Genomic DNA, 21,959 nt, shown 5'->3' with positions numbered 1-21,959 from the left:
GATATTAGTAGTTTCTATTTTTGTATTCGTTATCAGTTGTTTCTTATTAGAAACATTGATCCCTTTGTATTCTATATAATGATCCTTCGATCATTCATTAATTCAATTTAGTTTTTACCAATTACCTTTTGTAATAAGTACTTGACTGCCAAATATTAGAATAAGTCTTCAAACAAATGAAATCCCCAATCACAATTGAAACTAGAAGCCTCAATCTAACTATCTTCTAGAAATGCTTTGCGCTCTTCGGTACACAAATCTAGAAATCTTCAATATGCTCTTGAAACAATATTTTTACACATATACAATCCTTGGATAGAATTGCCTATATAGGAAAAAAATGTTCTCATCCCCAAATCCATATCGGAAACCTTTGCGCTCTCAAATTTGATTGGTGGTTCCGAATGATTATGTTTGAATGAACAAGTGGTTGAAGATGTTGACATCAATGCCAAAGGGGGAGATTGTTGGACATTGTCATTGATGCCAATCTTTAATTAGGATCTAAAACTTTTATAATATCTGTAAACAGAGTGAAAGCATTCATTAGCAAATTATACAGATGATTGAAACACTCTAATCTTATTGATAATCTGTGCTAAGGTATTTACCTTTGGCTTCGCTGTTTGAAAAGTTCGAAGGCAGATTATATCAATTGAAGCATTGATTGAATCATATTCATAGAATGCAATCTTTATTTGGCAGAATGTATGGAAGAGGATACAAGTTTAATAGAAGTTGTGGTAGTTGTGTTGGTTGTTGTAACCACATCTTGTTTATGGTTTTAATTTGTTTAACATTTTAATTAATATTTGTAACTGCTGTTGGTTGAGTTAGTTACAACCGTGGTCCTCCAAGTTGCTTGTGTAAGAGATGTTGGCCAAGTGAAAACAGAACATAATCTGAGAATAATATCGTAAAAATTGTGCAAGAGAATGTATGGACGATAAAGAGATATTTAGAATGACTGAGAGCGCAAAGATTTAGACAGAATTTAACAGCAAAGAATAATGTGGGGAAGTTATTACACTAAAAGACAGGTGCAGAATTTGTGAAACTAAAGAAAACACAGATACTAAAAGTCTTCATAAATTTGGTAGAATTGAGATTACATTACCATCATTTGCAAAGAGTTGATACTGTAAGTGTGTATTCATTATTTAGCAGATTTCACAAATCATAAGCATGTAGTAATAAGAACAGAGAATATAGGTTTGAACATTCTTTATACACAGTATATTTATCTAGTTTTCAGTGTATTTGATAAGGCCTGTTAAATTTGTGAACAGGTGATCAGAAGATAGGTAGTAACACTAAGTTTATAAGAAGTCTCTTGTAGGATGTGGTGCAAAACAGATTAATATATATGTACGGTGACAAATTTTCTGTTTGTAATTTTTGGCTTATATATCTTCAAAATTTGTAAAGTAGAATATTGCAGATTGAACTCAGAAATAATTTGATAGTATCATTCTTATGGTGGATGCCTAAGGATGCTGAGTGGGTGCTCAGACTTAGAAGTTTATGTGTATGGGAGTTGGTGCTCTTAGAAGGATTTTTTGATAATTCCTTGGGGTTGGTGCCCTAAAAGATTTGTAGTCATTTCAAAATTGAGGCTGGTTTAGGACAGTAGACCCTAGCAGCATTTCTCACCGTGGTTTTCCCATCTTGGGATTCCACGTAATTGTTTGTGTGCATTGGTCTCATAGTGTGATGTGACTTTCAGATTTCAGATTGATATTTTCATTTCAGTCTTCTAGTTCAAAGTTTTTTAAGTTTCTTCAAAAGACACATGCATAAGAATTTAAGATATGTACACTACTGATTCATCCCCCATCTCAATAGTAAATCTGTGGTCTGCAACTTTTTGGGCAACTTAAAGTAAATTATTAAATTACTCCCTTAGTCTAAAAACAAGGACATGACAAAGACATTTATTATGAAATAATAACTTTGTTCCTTCCTATGGAACTATTGTGTGTTCCTCCTTCAAAATCAAATTTGAAGTCAACAGATAATTCATCAATCTCAAGATTTTGTCAAAGCCAAGAAACAAAATTTATTAGAATTTGAGATGTATAAAAAAAGGGAAGCCTTTGTAATATTCTTATTAATATGATATTGATATGATGATTCACACAATAATTCATCTAAATTTGGTCCTTTTTAAATAATACAGAAATAAAAGTGTTGAAATGGATGGCAAATATTAAGTAAAATGATGGATGGATTATCCCCGTTACATATTGCATTTGAGCATGAAGATCAAAAATTATAGTTAAATTCAAAATGAACAGAAAAAACCAAGGTTAATAGTTTGTATCAAACTATATGGTCAGTATAGCTGCAAAACTCAAGTCCAAATAAAGACAACTTTTTTTTGTCTCTAGCACTATTTAATGAGGTCAAGTGATCTCTCAATAAAAATCATCCAATTTTTTATCTTTTTGAAGTGCAAATAAGGTTGAAGAAGAGCATAAAAACCCATGTCAAGAACAAACGAATGTTCGAAACTCAATTGTCCTATCCATAAAACACTTAGAATATACACGAAATGAATTACAAGCCTTGAATATAAAACAATAGGTTAAAAGAACCTCAAACTATACCTTGTCAATGATTCTCTCAATGACATTATCTGAAAGGTTCATGCCTGACTCTGCAAGAGTGGCCACTACCATTCTCTTCACCTGCATCTTATGGAAAGTTATTGCATTAACCCTAAGGAAAATTGCATTACAGTAAAGAAAATGACCATAGCAAATGAAAATCAAGTTATAATTAGATATAGTTCAGAAAAAACCTATACAATATAAATATTCCTTTTCGCAATTTCCAATGATTCCTATTGAAATATCTTCTTTCTTTCTTTTTCTCTCAATTGAAAAATTAAAATAAACAAATACTGATTCAAATTTATTTATTTTTGACTAAATGTTTGCAAACAATCAAAAGAAGGAATTATTTAAATTTAAATTATATATTTTGAAATTCAAATATTAGAAAAACCTGTTTGCAATGCCCAATGAGCAGTTACAACCAACTTTGCTGATTTCCACACAAATCATAAGCATCTAGAAAGAATTAACATTAAAAAAATTCCTATTATTCAATGTTACCAATCCTCTCTCCTCCATGTCACCATTGAATGGTCCATGTCCTTTCTTATTCTCTCACCAAGGTGAGTCGATTTCTGATTTGTTTGTTTCTATGTAACAACTTTTATACTTTCTTTATGATGCGGCTGAGTTGGCCGACCATCCCTAGCCAATATGTGATTTCTCCTTTTCACAACTTCCACACCTCTCCAAAGTGGTTCGATGACATCATAGGAATCAAAATTAATGAATTTAATATCCCCTTGAACCCCAACATAACCTCCTTCAAGGATTTGGAATTACTTGAAAGTGGCTGCTAGGTGTAAGATGTCCCACAACCCAAATGAAATGTTATGTTTCCCTTTGTAGTAGGACCAACCTGAAACATCACCGTGCCTACCACACAAAATAGCACTGCTGAAGTTTTTTGAATAAAATAAAATTTCTATTTTATTTCAATAAATCTAATTCTTACATTAAAGGCCGTTTGAAACTTAACTTTAACGGTGCCTCCAATGGTAATCTTGGACTGTCAAGTGCCAATTTCCTCATCAAGAACGAGAATGGAGAATTGGTGTGGGGGAGGGGGTTGGGGTCAATTAAGCTTCTTGATGGAACAAATAATGATGCTGAGTATGCATCTCTTCTTGGTGGCTTGAAACTATGTTGGGAAAAGAACCTTCGACAGATTGATATTGAAGGTGATTCGCTCAATGTAGTTAGAGCAATTGCCATTGATAATGTACCAAGATGGAAGTCAATTATGTGGTTGAAAGGTATACGGGACTATCTGGAAGGAAAGGACTATGCGATCAAGCACATATATCAGGAGGCAAATCAGGTGGCAGATTATCTTTCAAATCATGCTATTGATCAAGATAGGGAAACCATCATTTCAAGTGAGATTACTTCCTGGGGTGGCTTAAACCTGAGTGTAGGTGGTCTGCAGTTGTAGACGCCACCACTGCAATGAACTGAAATGAAAAGGAATTGATTATTTTCCACTGCAGAGATTGCAGGGAAAAATATTAAAGATTTCACAAGAAGAATCCACATAGAGCATACATGTCCCTGAAATCTTTTCCTTCGGGATTCGATGGGATTCAATGAGATTTGGAAGGTGTCAATTAAGGTTGGTTGCTAAGGAGACTAACAAAAGTATTTTGCACAAGGTGAATGGCGTGGTTTTCTGAAACCATAGTGGAGGAGATGGAGTTTATCTCCATTCTGGAATGGGAATGCAAGTGCTCGCCGAAGTCTGTGGGGGAATGTTTGAAGGAGATCTTTGACTTCAGTGGTGACATCGAGAAGGGAGTGATACGCAACATAATCGGGGAGAAGGCGCTTGTCGGCCTCATGTCCACAATGGTGAATTCTTGGAGCGTTTTGTTTACAACATCACTCGGACCACTGGGGATCACACCATGACTGAAAAGGGTGTGAGATGCCTGGTTACTCCGAGGCTACAAGAACCAGCAGTGAAGGCACTAAAGAAGCTGAAAATAGAGTCGTTTGAGGGCCTGGTTGTGGACTCCTTCCACATTGAGGCATCCTTAAAGAACAGGGACATGAAAGACACTATTGTTGTTGTGCGGGATTACCTAAGGATGAATAATATGGAGACCTACGAATATATGATCAGTGAGAATGAGAAGTTGTTCACTCCTGAACAGCTGGAGAGATCCCAGGAGGTCATTGAGGACATCAGAATCCTGGCTTTCTCTCTCTGTTGATGTTTATGTAACTATTTTCTTTGTGCTTTGATGAAAAAGGGTGCTACCCCCATGGTAGCAATTTGTCAAAAAAAAAAAAAAAAAAACTGATTATTAAAAGAATATAGATAAATATTCTTTTTTGTATTTCCAGAATTGCTAAATTTGTATAACTTGTAATTCCCTAAAAGATCAAAGTTGACCCTTGTATGAAGCCGACAATGATTACCATAAGATTTTTGTCTTCCAATTCAGATTCCTAGATAAATTGTGAGGGTTTTCATCCTCACGATATAAGCTAAACCCTAGACAATTCTACAAGGGTTTTTGAAAATTGATATGGAATAAAGTGAATGCCTTTTCCCAACGATTTCTTTTTTAATTCTTTTTCCATCCAACAATAAAAGTAATTTAAATTTATTTTTATTTGAATATTCATTCATTTTTCTCATTTATAATTATTAATTACCTTTTCTGGTAATTAATATTTCTTTTAATTGAATATTCACCATATTGTCACTCTATAATTTTTATTTTCTTTTTGGCCCCATTTAATAGGTAATAGATTGTCACATTTTCAAAGCTATAACTTAAAGTACCTTTTAGACACTTTAATAAATTGTTATTACATTATTCCTTTGTTAAATCGCCTTTTTAGCCTATAGGGAATAAAATAAATTTTGAGTCCTCTAACTTCATTTAGTTCAAAAAAGGGCATTAAACAATATTGCTTGAATGTTTATTATGTAATAAGCACCCTAGAATTTTTTTGAAAACATATTGCAATTGGAATTGAGATATGAGCAACTTCCTTTCCACTTTTGATCACCAAGATCCCAAGATGGGCAAGGTGAGAGCATATGTTGTCAAGATTATAAGTAAACTTCAATACAATTGAAAGGAAAGCACTAGGTGGCAAGCCAACCAAAACCACTTATTCACTAAAGTACATTAGTACTAAAAGAAGTAAACATCCACTTATTCAATGGAAATTACAAAGGTACTTCCACTTATTTAGTGGGAAACTTTATATAATACTGAAAATGAAAGCAAGAATCTTCCACTTATCTAGTGGTGAGTGAGAACAAAAACATTAACAACTCTTCCACTTATTTAGTGGGGTAAGTATCAGCAATTAACAAGAGCAACTCACTAGCGATACTATCATCTAGTGTTACAATCTTAGCTCACACATAATCATGCCAAAATAGAATTCTATCTATTGTTACAAAATGTTGATTAAAGGTATGCACTATTAATATAAGTGTTGATGGAAAAACATAATTGTTGTAGAAATCCAAAATAAGGAAAGTTTTTGAGTTTTCTCATAAGCTTCTAGGTGTTGAGGAGAACTCCAAACTTCTTGGAGGATGCAAGTTCAATATTTATAGGTTTTTGTTGGTGGCATTGAGCTCAGTTAGCATTATGGATCACAATGACACTTTCGAGAGTGTATTCAGTCTCTTGGGGTGTTCTCCAAACTTCTTGGAGAGCATGTCTATTTTTAGTAAGTCACTCGGTTGGCTTTGATCATCATCCTACATCTTCGATATCATCCCAATGCGATTAGAGTTCAATTATGATCTATTTTTAGTTCTTTCTGCAACTTGGGTGAGTTATTAAATAATTAATTAATATTTCACTAATGTGGTCTAATGTTGAGAAATAATAAAAGGAGTCGGGACTACTTAGTGTAATAGCTCATTGGAAAGGTAATGAAGTGTTTAAACGTTGGATACCTAGTTAAGGGGACTTTTACACAAGAAATGCTATTATTATTTCAAAAAATCATTTTTGAGGGAAAAGGAATTATTATAATTTTAAATTACAAATTCCCTCCAAAAAGCTATAAGAAAAGATCAAGGGGTCATTTGTTCATATGTTGAAGTCTGAAGATTACGCATACCATTATGCTCTCAAATTGAACCTACAAATTCTTCCAAAGATCATTTGATGACGCAAACCACATTCGATTGCTTGTTTTGGATTTGAAAGATAATCCCTAGCTATGTTCAAGTGGCTCTACTCAAAGATCACTATTCTGCTGATTGTATTTTCATTTTGGGGTAAAGTTTCTGATGTTTTACACAAAAAAGCAATAGTCTACAAAAAATCACAATTATATCCGATTAATCACAAATCATGAAGAGAGGTAATTTTTTCCACAAAGTAATTGCAGTTTGCAAAAAAAAACATTGACCAGAGTGTCTACAATTTTTCGCATTTAAATCACATTAAAATCACATAATAATCCCAGAAAATGGGAAAAAATCACAGTAAAAACATGCAAAAAAAAAGACCCGCAAAACTCTAGAAAAACCTATGAAATGTTGTAAATCTGGCCATGCGATGGAAGGAAAGAAGGTGCGACGAAAGGAGAAAAGCGCAACGAGAGGTTAAACATTTATGTGATATGTGCATGATGAGAGGTCAAATAACTATTGATTCTTTGGTTGCCACTTATAGGTAACCCTAACATGCACTTCTTGAGGCAAAAGGTGATACTCGATTATAAGTTCCTCAAATATTTCTTTCATTCTCAGTAGTAAATCAAATCTTCCATTTGATTTCTTGTCTAAGTTCTGATAATTAATTGTATGTCTAAGGCAATGGCTCACTCACACGTCATTAATGTTCTCAATCTCCTTAATAAACAAGCTATACTTTGGGTGCCAATGATGAGGCTTGCTTTCAATATAGCTGCATGAACAAGCACAGCACTTAAATATTAAAAAAAGCCATGGAAATATTTATCTCGTGAATAAAATAAGTTGAGTTAACTTTGCTGTACTTGAGGGAAAAATGGATCAGAGGGCCTATGAGAGTTTATTTATTATTTCTCACTGCTTAATTAAGTATAATGTGTAATTGTGCCAAATACTATAACCATTGCAAAAGGAAACAAACAATCACAAATAATTGGACTTTCATATTCTCTCCCTAAGTGCAACAAAAGAATTATTTCCATGGTAGTAGCAGCATCCACAAAGAAATTAACGCTCTCTCCCATATCTGGACTCCTATAATAGTTATTAATTGGTTTTGTAGACAATATCGAGTTGGGGTAGACAGCCAACTGTAGATTCTGTACCATTCAAAAACTAAATAAATTGTAAGGTTTAGAATTGAAAACTTACGCTGATTAGCTGAGAGCCTGAGACGATATGTTTGTTTGAGTGAAATAAGATGACTTAAAAAAATAAAATGATTGTTTATGAGCCCTCTTCATAGAGATAAACCAAGTATAAATTATTGCTGTCACTAGCTCCCTTAGCCCAGGTCATTTTTCGGATAACATTTTGGACTTTTTTTTTGGGATATCCTTCACTGACAGATGGTTGAGAATAGTACAGCATACATGGGTTGCATTCTCGATGCCATGGGTGAAATATTTTCTGATTTTCTACTTTTTCTTTTATAGTTCACTGGTGAATCTTGAACACTCCTCTTGTCTACTTTAGCTCGATGTATTTTTATTGCCCATTCACCCATTTTAGTCATTTGTCAAGAATAGTAAATATTCCAAGCTTCTAGAAGTTCTAGAAGTGTATGTCTTACAAATAACTACTGCTATTTAGGTTTTCATATTCATTTCAATTAAAATATTTTCAGAAATAATGTTGATACCCAAGATGAAGGCACCAAATGTGATATATTAGCTTCCATTGCTTCTGCAACAAGGGGTTCCCTATGTAGCTGCTAAAACTGCCAACTGTTATATTTCTTGAAAATAATCCTATTGTTTATGAATGCTATTTTTTACATTCATTGGTTAAACTCTCAATTTTATTTACTCTCTACCAAAGTTATAAGACTCGGACTCGCCTTGGACTCAGCAAGCTGATTTTTTACTCGGACTCGGACTCGGCGCCGAGACTCGGCCGAGACTCGGCAAATTGAAAAACCCAAGAAATTCAAAGATTTTTAACAATTTAAAACTTCTTTCATGCATTTTTTAATAAATAAACATTAAAGACACAATAATCTCATCAAATAGAAGCACATACACAAGTTTACATTGATCACATAAGTATAAATGCAAATTTTAGGCTTATGCTGAAGGAAGTAACTAAATAACACATTAGAAATATAGATAGTGTCAAATGTCTACAAAATTCATAGAATATGAAATCCATGTCATCAAAAGTTCAAAACATATATCAAGTTCAACATAAAAACTAGAGCCTAGAAGTCTAAGGCTCAGAGGAGCCAATATCAGTGATCATTGCACTCGACCCCACAACCGTCCTACGTGTGCACCTAAGATAGATCCTGGAACATTCTGCAACCATGATATCTGCCTATCTCTCAGGCTCAGGTTTAGGCTCAGCCTCAATGACATCAACATCCTCATCCATTGTTGTTATATGGAGCCTAATCAAACTCAGAGGTTAAATTTTCCCCCTTTTATTGGCGTAATTTCCCCCCAAATTATTCAACAGGGGTTTGGGGGCAACACCCCCAAGATGGGATCAAGGGGCAGCCCCTTGTAGGGTCCAGGCTTCAGGACTCGGCGAGTCTGCCAAGACCCAGCCAGACTCGACAAGTCCAAGTCCAAAGGCGCTTGGCCTCGGCAAGGGTGACCCGCCTCGGGACTCGGCAAGTCTTGTAACTATACTCTCTACATCTCTATGCTATAGAAATGCCTTAAAGTTTTAAGAAATAGTAGTTTTTCTCTTTATCTACAATCGTTTATGTTTTTTTGTTAAATCCGACTTTTTCACAACTTTTTCCAGATTTTTTCAAAAATTCTTATACTTTTGGTTTGCAGATTTTTTACCCGAATGATTTTTGCTGCTACAGTTTTACAGAGTTTCGTTGAAAATTTTGGGCAACTCTAAAATTTCCTACTGGCTAGTCATTCAGTTTGAAGGTTTGGTGTTCATTACCTGACCGTACCATCTATATTTGCTGGGAAAGATTGTTTTATAGGGTATGAAAATATTCAAGGTTATGAATATTGTAATCTGCATTACTTGGGTGACTCATTTGAAGAGTTCTTTGAGATTATTTGTAGATTTAACAATTTATCAGGGAGGCCGTACCATAAAACAAGGACTCCTGAGCATGGTGTGGGAACCTAGGAGCAAACAACTTTCCTTTGAGGGGCTTCTAATGGCTGTTTGGTGGTGCCTTGGATATTGAATGTATTTTGCAAGAGTTTGGGAGTGGTTTTCTAGCTGTTGGGATCATATCGAAGCCATACAACTCAGAGTGCTTGCTGCGGAGATGGAAGGTAATAACAGACTTGCAAACTGACTCTCCTTTGCCATTTAAAGGCCGTTTGGTATTGCTGATTCTATGTCATGTTATTTGGTATTGTTTGGAGGTGAACATGGTTGCATGGAGTGAGTATTTTGAGGTTTAAAGGAGTTGTTTGGACTTGCAATAGTAACGTTCCAGACCTGCAACATATCTTCCAGGTGTTATCAAACCTGTAGCTGCTTACTTGCATTCTAGGACTATTTTATAGTGCTGGGTGTATGTGTTTCTGATTTCTACCGCTGGGGGCTGTTTCATCCTGATTGGGAGGGGTTTCAATGCATTTTCATAGCTGTCATGACCTGCAAATCATGAACAGAAAGCCTGCAACTGTTCCTACATGACATTCCAGACCTGCAACACTCATTTTCATCTCTACTTTCAAGGTATTTTGTGTGGATGCTTCATTTTTATATTTATATCATGTAATAGCAGACTTTGGAATGATTATTCATCAGCATCTTGTAACTACAGTTGTATGACCATTGAATATTTGCATCAGTTTATGACAGCAGTGAACCTCTGTTTGTTATGTACTTGTTGATGTTTACAGTTTTATTGGCAAAAATAAAAATAAAAGAACTGGGGTTGTTATTACCTCAGTAGAAATCTTCTTGGTTTTCTTCAAAGCTGCACACCCAAGGATTTTTTTGTTTAAATATTTCTCAAGTGTTATTCTTTCACACTGTTGTGTCTCATACCTCTCCATGTTACAGTGCCAAAACTTCAAACTGCCATTTTTTACTTTTTGCTGTGCAGCTACATTACCTGGGGATGCATCCCTGGGCCTAAATCCCCCATCCCCATCCTAGGGACATTTCTTTTTGTGGGCTCCCACACCTCAGCAATAGTGCATAAGTGCTTGATAAATTTCATACACATTTAACTGCATATGTCAGTTCTAACTAAAACAAGCCTGGAAAACATTGGGATAGGTGCTGCAACAGATCTGGGCAGCAAGAAAAACTCAATTTCACAAACACCCGGAACTTGGCAATGCATGTGAAAGTGATTATAGGTCTGCAATGCTGGATTTTTCACTGATATGAGGGGTAAACATGTCTGAATCACTGCCAAAAAGCACTTAGAAATAATGAGCAGCCGCCTGTTAAGAAATTTCATGACACTCAGAACTTGGTAGTGTGTACAAAAGTAGTTGCAGGTCTGCAACATTGGACTTTTCACTGATATAAGGGTAAACAGGTCCTGAACAACAGCTCGATAATCAATTTCACAAACACCCAGAACGTGGTAGTGCACAAAGAAGCAATTGTAGTTCATAATAGTAATAGAATACTACAAAAATATCCCCCAACCAGAAAGAAACAATGAACTACTTGCAAACAAGTGCTGGAATGATCAATGTTGAGTTTGGAAACCACTGCAAAGCTCAAACTTAATTGCATGTTTGATGTGTGCAGGTCAAAACAGCTACAAAATTCATCAAACACCTTCCCAAAACATCAAAGAACACCTCCCAACATTACATAGCAGCAACATGCACAACCAGCACCACCAAACAGCAACAAAGGGGCCAAGAAATGCAAGGAATCATACCCAGAAAATCATGCCAGATCAACAAGAGGTACAACCTCTACTGGGCCATACTTTTCAGGCTGGAAACCACTCATACTCCTTCAAACTTACATGCTTGCTCTGGAAATGAACATCAATGGGAACAGCTAGTGTACACTTATCAATACCATCAATGTTGGTGGTCAAACAAGGGCATCAAAAGATATGTTAAGGTCATATAATGTATATATACATGCTTTATCCATGTTTTCATATGAATATTTAAAACTTCCCTATATATTTTCAATTTTACCTACATTTTATATAGCCATCCCCTGTGATCCCCAAAATTGGCAAAAAAATTGCCGTCCTGGAAACGCATCTCCCCATCCCCTGCCGTCCCCATCCTGGAAACTCAGGGTAACGTAGCTGTGCAGTCATAAATAACAACTAAACATTAAATAGACCTAACTCCTCTGCCCGATGTCTTCTAAACACTCACAAGTGCAGAAATGCTACAGTTAAAAAGTAAAAAGTAAAACAAAGGGATCTGCAGTGATACCATACTAGAGAGTGATACAAAACATGCAGAACTATTCCATTCTATTTGTACCTATCTGTAAAACAACCTACATGGGCAAACACGAGCAAAATCTCAACAAAATAAACAAAGCTCCTAATTTGACTGCTGTGGCAAACCACCAATGTGCCAATGTGAAATCAATACTAATTCATATGCCTTATTAATATATAATATAACAGTAAAGCCCATCACTTTGGTAAAGGTTGGATGTTTTTAAATACTATGATATTGCTCAAGCATTAAAAGTATTCGACAATGTTTCATCTCAACTGTGAGAAAACTGGCATGGTATGTCTTGGCTAATGCCATTATGTAATCATTCTTGAATTCAGAAAAGCGTATGGAAATGCAAAAATTCTTGGCATAACATTCTAAAGTCAAACGTAAGCCTCCAAAAGGATAGGCACTTGAGGATTTTAGTTGCTCACCTAAATGGTCTTCTTCTATATATTACCTTATGGGGTCTCCCCCTCCTCTTTTATTATTGTAATTGATTGCGGGTGTGCCCTTTTTTTGGTTAGCCTGTTTCTGTTTACTTTTTGTCTAGGGTCTTTTTTATGATCCGAGTCTTTTGCTATTATACCTGGCACCTGCTATACATTCCAGTCCCACATATCCATTTCCCTTTTTTTGGTTAGCCTGTTTCTGTTTGCTTTTTGTCTAAGGTCTTTTGTACGGTCCTAGTCCTTTGCTATTATACCTGGCACCTGCTGTACATTCCAGTTCTACATATTGATTTTTGGACATTTGTGGATATTAATATATTCCTTCTTTCCGAATGGGAAATGATTCATTCTCACCATTGTATTTAACATAAATTTGTCTTTTACTAATTGGATAGCTACTGACAGTGATATCCATACCTCTTGTCTCTCAATAAATTCTTGTTGCTTGAGGTCATATAGTTTGAAAGAAACTGTATCAAATAACAAACAAAAAAAGTTAAAATGCATATAGAGCTTTGCCTGCACTTATGCTCAAACTATTTGATATTTTTAAAAAATCAGCATGGCATTACATGTCCACTAACATTTTATGCAAATATCTGACTCAACTAAAAGAGAAAAAGGTATGCCTTCTGAACATGTCAATTCAATTAAACTTATGAAATTGATCTATCTAAATGCTAATTTGTTAAGGAGAAAAAATCATGGCAAGTGTATAGCATATAGCTACAGATGACTCCAACCTAGGTAATTTTTCAATCATTGTCTAGCCAAAGCCATTTATTTTCTAATGGTTTTGTAAATGGTCTCTGTACTGTTAAAATTTTAAAATGCTTTAATTTCAAAGTTGTCATGTCCCCTAATAAACAATAAAAGGAAAGAATAAAAATATATTAATTATTTTATATAAATTTCCCCTTCATTTATATAAATAATTCATATTTACAAGAATGTCTTTAATTTTATTTAACACCGTAACTAGTCCTAACTAGTACGGGATTCCTAACCAATTGTTGATAATAAAAGGATGATAGCATCCGAGAGAAGGGACATGAGATTTTTTTTGATAAAACAGAATACCTGGAAGTGAAGGTTGAATATCCATGTGATATCAACATTGTTGAATCATTCCTTTTGCCATTTGTTACTGGCCTATTGGAATCGAATTGATACGAACTCATCCGAAAGCCACTGTTCATTGCTGTAAACCCGATATCAGGTATAGGCTAGGCTACGACGAGTTTCCTCCGCACTGCGTGAACCAACAGGGCGAACGTGTATTTTGGCGGAAGCAAGGAATAAATCCTGCGGTGTGTATATTACACAGGCCATTATAACATAACGGGACTGTGGGAGAGTAAACCGACGGCTTGTGTCTCTCACCGTGCGGTATAACACATCGGGACTGTGGGAAAGTAAGACCAGCGGTGTGTATTCCAACGCAGAGTTTGTGGAACTCCAGGGTCTACAGCGAGAGACGAGAACCAAGCATCACTTCCTCCTTTGTGCGCACCACTGGATCCGCGGGTATGAATTTCCTTTGCGCAGGCATCAGAACAGAACCACGGTAATTTGACAGAGATTGTCATATGGGAAGTGGTATCGTAGGGTCCGATAAATTACAGAGTCCCAGCAACATATATCCTGTTCAACGTGACGTTACAGCCAGGTGCATTATATCACCAATCTTACCTCTGTCTCTTGAAAAGATGAATTGATTTCCATTTCCACAGTGTCTGCACTAGTTGTTATATATTTAACGATGATTTCTAAAGTCAATGCAAATACTACATAAGGAATGTTGTTTAAGATGTTATTACCTCTATAAGTTTTACTGCACAGGCAATCTTCTACTATGACCAGATTATATCCTGTTTGTTAGCAAAACCCAGTTAGGAATTTTACAAAGGTTGTATCCATTTCCTCATATTGGAATTACAAATGCCAAGAAGTTAATGTATGCTTAGATGCCTAGATTTTAGTTTCAGTATCTTTGGTTTAGTTGATGGAGCATTATGGGGTTAGATGGCATTCCTTTGGATTCTACCTTACAAGGTTTTGCTTACCTCAGGTCTCTCATGAGAATGTCCAAATAAACACTGTAATCAATTCCTAGTTGGAATGTAATTATTTTGAATTTTCAATGGCCTCAAGTATGACTTCACTTTGAAAGTAGACAATCAACTATGTGACTAAGTACTAGAAGAAAACCTGAGGCCTGAAACTGAACATAGAGTACAAATTAGATCAAGAAGAGGTTGATGACATCACTATTCGCAAAGGAAGTTCATAAAATCTATTAACTACAAGAATGTCATTTAATTTTCCAAAAAAAAAATCAAAATAGAAATAATCTAAAATCCCCTCTCGTCTGATTTGGCAAACGTGAATGCAATTGTCACACCCTTCATGCTGACTAGGGAGATCAGAATCGTAAAAACACTACTTTTCCTTGCATTTCCATATAGATATATCATATAGTGAATGAGTGCCATACTCACATCATTCAATGTAAATGTTCTCTCCAATGACCACTGGAAATTCCAAGCACAGAAAAGGAATCTTGAAGCAGACTGTACCTCTAGTATTAGTGCAGCTGCCTGTATTATCTACAATTCTACCAAGTGCTTACCGATGAATTTGGATGCTACATTGACTTTTGTTTGACCTCTTCAAGGAGGTAGATCAACAAAAATTGCAGCATTTACTGAAGATCATCTGTGGTTACCAAGAACTCCCTGTTGAGTGTACCATTGCTGTTTGGACAAGGAATTAGACCAGTTTAAATGTTGGGTTTATTCAAACAGACTTAGCAAAGAATTCTGGCTTCTGTAATTGAATGATTATGATGAAATAGGGTGCCATAAACAGCCACTTAAAGCATAAATTCTACCTATGCTGTGAAGTCTGAATCATGAGATCCTCACTCAAAGTCATGCATGATGATAAGAAATATATGGCTCAGTTAAGGTTAACCATGGGTTGCTGATGGGTTTGAACTTTCTCATTAACTGATGCAAAGCTGAATTGAGGTTACTCACAAGCCACTGATGCAATCTTAAAAGTAACTCATATATCCAACAATCAGTTTACAGGATTAAATAATGTCACTTATGTCCCCTTGACAGATACTGAAGTATCTCCAGCCATTACGTAATAACCACCCTACTTTTTTTTTACTTTTTCTGATTTATGTTTGTCATCTGAACGTTTGATGTGAAGTTTTTGATGATAAAACCACAATGCGGAAATAGATAATACTTGCAGTAATATTCAATGAAAATAACACATAAAGCTCAAAATTTGAAATGCCCACAACTGGAGATAACTTTCTAATCTAACACAGAATTTGGACACCAGAATAACAGTTAAACTATGAATACACAGATAGCCAAATAGCTTTGAAATGAAAACGCAAACATACCCAGATCCTACAACATATGACAGGTTTACAATGATGTCTGAAATCAGCAACTGGCACTCCAAAATGAGATCCTATGCACAAGCATAAGAACTCCTCCACCTCCAAAATGAGAGTTTTAAACTAATCTATATTGATTTAAACTAACTTGAGTTGTTTTTTTATTAAAAATTTAATATCTTGTTAAAAAATTTAATATCTTGTTCTTTCACTTTGTATGTGTAGGTTAATTTATAACAGAAAATAGATAAGCTTTTGCATCCAGTTCAGCCTCAAGCTCTATCCCATCAGCGCTGCCACCATTGTTTGTAGGCACTCGTCTTGCAGGATCTAGAGACCTTGCTTGGAAATATGGCTATCAAGAACCGGAACCTGGGTTAGTTTATTGGCGAAAAAGAATATTGTCAAAGTATAAACCACCTCAAATACCATCTTGCAAGTGTTACTCATCATGATGCCGGGGGTCGTCCTGGGACCACAGAAGAAATAAAAAGAGAAATGAACGCCCTACTTGCAGCCACGGAAGAGAAAAAATTGCAAAGGAAGAGGGCAAAGGCAGCCATGGCAACATCCATAGATGATTCTCAAGGTGCTCTAGTCAACCTAGAATCAGATGCACTTTAGGGCATAGTGGGTTCTCTCCCTAGTCCATGTATCTGAAACAAATCCACCACCACCACCACTTCATCTACTTCTAGTAGGGAGCTAGAAGTAGCACCTACACGCATGCCACATAGTTTTTTTGTTCCCAAAAAAAGACACCTGGAGCACAACCATCATTGGAAGCTACTAGGTGGAACAAGTAGGTGCATGAGCATACACATTGCATGTGCTGATTTTTAAATACTTTAACAAGATTCCTTTCAATGTGACAAGTAATCTTTATTGGGACAATTTGGTTACTGCATTGACATTTGTGGAAAAAGGCTACAAGACACCTTCTTGCAAAGACTTGAGTGGGTGATTAGTTAATTTTTTTATAATTTATACTTACAATAATTTATGTTGAATTCGAGACTAAATTTATGTTTTTTTTAATTTATAGTAATTTATGTTGAATTAGGCCATTTTTTGTTTAACTAAAATTGAGTACTTAATTTCACTTTGTACTTGTAGCGTAATGTCCCTTTCCTAGCCAATTCAACTATCAAGGTTAGTCTATCACCAAGTCCTCATAGACTAACAAGATGGATGGAGGACCCAAGATTAGGTTGATTTTCTCATGGTTCAGACAGCATGTTAGAGTGGACTAGGAGGTATCAGTTATTATTTTATAATATGCCAAGTTAAATCAATATTGAAACTTAAGTAATACTCCTCCAAAGTGTACTTTATAGAGAGTGAACTGGGCGCCCCCTTTAGGAGAGAGAAAGAGGATTATTAATGAGAGATTAAAATTAAACAAACTTAAGTTATAATAAGAAAGTGGGCACTTGGAAATGAAAAACCTAATTACAGCATAGGGAATAGGAGGCATAAAAGGCAACTTGAAGTCATTTTTAGGGTTATGCTGAATATTTTCTCTCTTGCATCCTAAGGAACTAGCTAAACCTGAAGGTTTAGAGCAGCTCTGTGAAGACGAAATCCTTCATAAAGATTCACACTTACAAAAGTGAAAGATCTTCCCAGGGTGTGTGAGGTAGGGGTTTCATTTGAGCAACAAAGAAATCAATTTGGGAGCATTTTGATGGCTATTTTTGAGTGAGCAGCTTCCTTGTCTAGCTGCACCTTTCTTGGCTTCATTTTGGAGTTGGAGAAGCCATTCTACTGCTGTTCAGTGTTGGTTATACCAGTTTCTTCATTCTCAGTGGATCGGAGTAGTCTTTCAAAAAATTTTAGGGGTTGAAAGGTTATTAACAGCAAAAGCCTGATTCAGACCAGGTCGTACAGATCCCTTGGAGGTGTGGTGATTCTTGGTCAAGTAGCCTAGGTTTTGGTGACTCTTCTTTGCAATTCTTGGGTGCTCAAATCCGACTTCCAATTGAGATCAGTTTTGGGTTGGAGAAGACAGATTTGAAGGTGCTCAAAACAGTTTTTTGAGTCTCCTTTGTGGCTGCTAGCTTGGTATTTTAGACCCACCAGATTGCTATTTTAAAGCCTTTCTTCATCAAGTTTCAAAGAACATTTTCTAGGTATACCAAAAACCGATTTATAAGACCTTTTTTGAACTGGGCCACTCTATTTTTCATCAAGTTTTGTAATTTCCAGACTACAATGAAATCTGGACATTTTAGCTCTTAGGTTGCATAAGATTTGGTGTTATTTCAGAACTGTTAATTATTGCAAAACATATTTGTTTGAATATTACTACCAACTCAAAACATTGCAGAACAAAAAACACAAACCCTTCTGCAACTTCTATCTAGTTCTGAAAGATAAAATCAACCTAACAATAATAATACAGAGAACAAGTAGGCTACTTTCAATTATACAGTTTAATAGTGTTCCAAAGTAGGGTGGGACATTACAGTGGTATCAAAGCTGGTTTTCCTGCTAGCCTGTGTTTGAAAAAAAAAAATCAGATTGAAGTGTGGTTTTGGCTTATGAGCGAAAGAGAATGGATATACTACACCAGCGAATCCAAGAAGCATTGGCAACCCCCACAGCTCTCAGGAGGTGAGACTACATCGGGTATACTTGGGATCCTTCCAAGTTCTCTGAGTGACAATACAGACCCAATAGAGTCTATGGCAGATAAAGACAAGGGACAAACTAGTTCACTTAGCCCTAATAGCAGAGCAAAGAGGAAGTTTGATACAATGTTCAATATGCTGACATGGATGTTAGCAAAAATGGACCTGAACACACAACAACAAGAACAATGTAATGTCCCCTTCCTAACCCGGTTGAACGTGGTGGAGTCATTAGTCTATTCAGTTGATTTATGTGGGCTAATGATCAGGGTTTGAGAATCTTGAAGGCAATATCAAGTGTAATTTCATATTATGACAATCGGACGAGCGTAACACTCCTTTCTAGAGCCTTTTCAGGTTAATTCTTCCACATTTAATAGTTTTTGTAAGTCAGTTATGGGTACCGACAGAGTCAATTGGCATGCTTGCTATTTTTAGTATTGTCAGTGGATTCAGTTTTGATGATCATCTCGACTTATGATATAGTCCAAGGACTTTAAATTAAATAATGATAAGTTATAGGTTAATAAAATTAAATTAAAGATTTAACTTTATCATTATTTTAATTTATTTAATGAAGGAACTATAGAGGCCAATTATTGAATTAAAGGTGATTTATTTTAATGGATGGGCCTTTATTATTTAATGCTACATTGGGAGATTAAAAAGGGAAGTGGTTTTTATTAAATGAAAACAAAAAAGCATTCCCAATAAATAAATAAAAGGAAAAAAAGTTATGTTATGAAAAAGCAAAAAACATTCCCGAAAAAATAGTCAAAACAAAAAAAATGCTTTTTGGCAAAAGCAACCAAAAAGCAAAAAAAAAATATAAGAGGATTGAGGCTCTCATTTGGGGATATGTTGAGTATTGATTTTCATGTTGCTTCCAATTTGGGGAGATTGCTTCTTCTCTTTAGTTTGTGAGGATGGAAACCCTTGTAAGCAACATTCTTCATGTTGTTGAGAGATACAATGTGGAGAATAATCTGGTGATTTCATTCAAAGGTCACATTTGGGCATATTCTAGTCTACATTTTCAGATTTTCAGAGCTTATTCAATATCAGATTTAAAAGAATAATTTTGGAGAAGATTGAGGGTTTATTTTCTATTTTGCTGGTTGTATATTTCCCCCTGCTGGCCATACACTCTTTTGATAGGCATCTAAGTTTTTGTGGTTACACTTGTTGTTCTGGGTCGTTTTGGACCTGCACTTCTTTGCATACCTTTAACGTAGCCTTTGGAGCAGATTGTGAGGGTTGGCATTCATTTTTTGAGTGATATTTTGGTAATTTTTGGAGCAGCTCAAGCAAAACCATTGCTGCATTTTCTAGGTATGTTGGACTCAGATATGTAGTGTATTTTTATGAACTGAGTTGTTATTTTTGACAAAAAAATGTGTTTCCAAATCAGAAATTAAATCTAGAATTTTTAGCTCTATTATTTCTGAATGAGTCATTTTCTGAACTGAAAAAGTGTTGCATTATTATCTTTTTATCTGCACTATTATTTTTATTGATTATATTACAAAAACAAGTCAAAAAAACATTCAAAAACAAAAAAAACAAAGCACAAACAAGGTTGCATATTTCAAACAACCAGCTAACTAGAGTGAGGCAAGCAGGTCTACTATAAGTTTTGACAAGATTGATGATCAGAACAATGGGCATAGTACCATGAAATCATTTGAATTAGTTTTTAGACCCCTTCAGCCTACCTTCACACGAAGGAAAGTAACTACACCTCCACTTGCACAAGAGGCACAAATATCCATTGGCTGAGGAGATCAAGTTACATCATACAAAATATATGACTCTTCCTCCTGATTTTAGATATATGCTGACTTTGGAACAATTTATGAACCGAACGAGGCAAAGACCTGGTGGAGTTGGGAGAACAAAGCACACGGCACCGTATGTGCAAAAGGATTTACAGCAAGTTGTGGGAAAGGTCACCCTTGCACACTTTGATGGCAGTGATAAGTGTATTGCACGAGCTTGCATGGAGAAACTTGATAACTACCTATCTTTGATACACATGCCTAAGGAGGAGGCAATTAAATTTGCCACATTCCACTTGTATGGATTGGTGCACAAGTGGGGGTACCATGGCCTAGTCACACTCAGGCACAACTTGATCACCACATTGATGAGTTCACCAACAAACTCATCAAGCGTTTTGACAAAAAGGACCTGTTATCACAAAAGCTCGCACCCTTGCTGAGCTATAAACTCAGCAACCTTGTGAAACATGGAAACAACCCCAAAGTGTGGGACCTTGCGCAAGGGGTTGAATCTCTGGAGAAGGCCGGCTTCCTTCTCGATCCAGGTGCAGGTGTTGAACCAACTCAACACTTCAAAACTTACTCCTAAGCCTATCCTAACAACTTGCAGAGGTAAAGGGAAGAGAGAATTGCTTGAAATAAAAGGAGGTGATGCACCAAGAAGAGATTGTTCCTCTTCCTACCCAAAATGACACAGAAAATCAACTGAAAAACCCAGGAGATGCACAAACTTTAGTTGTATGAGTGACCCCAATGCATGTATGGAGGTTGGAATTCATTGAATGCCAAGAGGGGAGAAGGTTTCCCACAAGTCACACTCAGAAATAAGTTAACACGGCATAAATGAGAGAAGAGCCACAAAACATACATCTATGATGAAGGTAAGAAAACATACACAGCATACATAAGTTGAAAGAAGGCAAGAATGGTGATTTCAATTAATTATAAGGCCAATGGCCAACTTACAGTTGCAAAATACAAAACAATAAAAGAGAAGTGAGAGAGCATAGAATAGCTCAAGCCAGCAGGGAGAGAACCCTTTACAATGAGGCTTAACAACCTTTATATAGAAAAAAGGTTACAAGAGTGATCATGACCCTTGCATGTCAATTTGGGAGTGCAGGGAAGTGCGTGCACTTGACTTTTGTGCATGCAAGCAACCTAGCCATACCCACAAAAGGCAACCCGAAGAAGGGTGGATTGACTGACCTTCCAAACTCAGAGTATGCAAACATGACATAAGTGATTACAACAAGCATGGCCCTGTACCTCTCTTGATGGAAATCCTGCCAAAAACATTAAATGCACCCCTTGTGGCTCCACAAAAGAAGGTGCACAAGTCACAAAAGTCGTCGGAGCATTTAAAGCTTTGAGTGTCGATCACGCCATCCGGAAGTGTTGCCAACCGGAAAGAAGTCCGAGGACTTCGGAAACTCGGGTTCCCGCAGTGGGGAAGACAAGGAAAGAACTTCGGAACCTCGAGGTTCCGGAGTTCCGGGGAGGAGAAA

The 21,959-nt window shown here is 36.0% G+C and overlaps 1 protein-coding gene across 4 annotated transcripts in view; it reads right to left on the bottom strand.

Moving 5' to 3' along the window:
- Nucleotides 1–21,959, bottom strand: part of LOC131027350 (calcineurin B-like protein 3) — a 252,230-nt gene that overhangs the window by 78,952 nt on the left and 151,319 nt on the right. For 3 of the 4 annotated variants that reach the window (XM_057957385.2, XM_059218110.1, XM_057957386.2), the window contains 2 exons: nt 13,034–13,086; nt 2,610–2,696 (listed from right to left, as the gene is read on the bottom strand). In XM_057957385.2, the coding sequence (XP_057813368.1) occupies nt 2,610–2,696; nt 13,034–13,086 (140 nt within the window). The remainder of the gene's footprint in view (nt 1–2,609; nt 2,697–13,033; nt 13,087–21,959) is intronic. The other variant, XM_057957384.2, reaches the window with a different exon arrangement.

The sequence above is a fragment of the Cryptomeria japonica genome, chromosome 3 (assembly GCF_030272615.1).
Source record: "Cryptomeria japonica chromosome 3, Sugi_1.0, whole genome shotgun sequence".
NCBI classification, from domain to species: Eukaryota; Viridiplantae; Streptophyta; class Pinopsida; order Cupressales; family Cupressaceae; genus Cryptomeria; species Cryptomeria japonica.
Note: the sequence above shows the minus strand (reverse complement) of the source record. Positions and strands in the feature narration are given on the sequence as shown.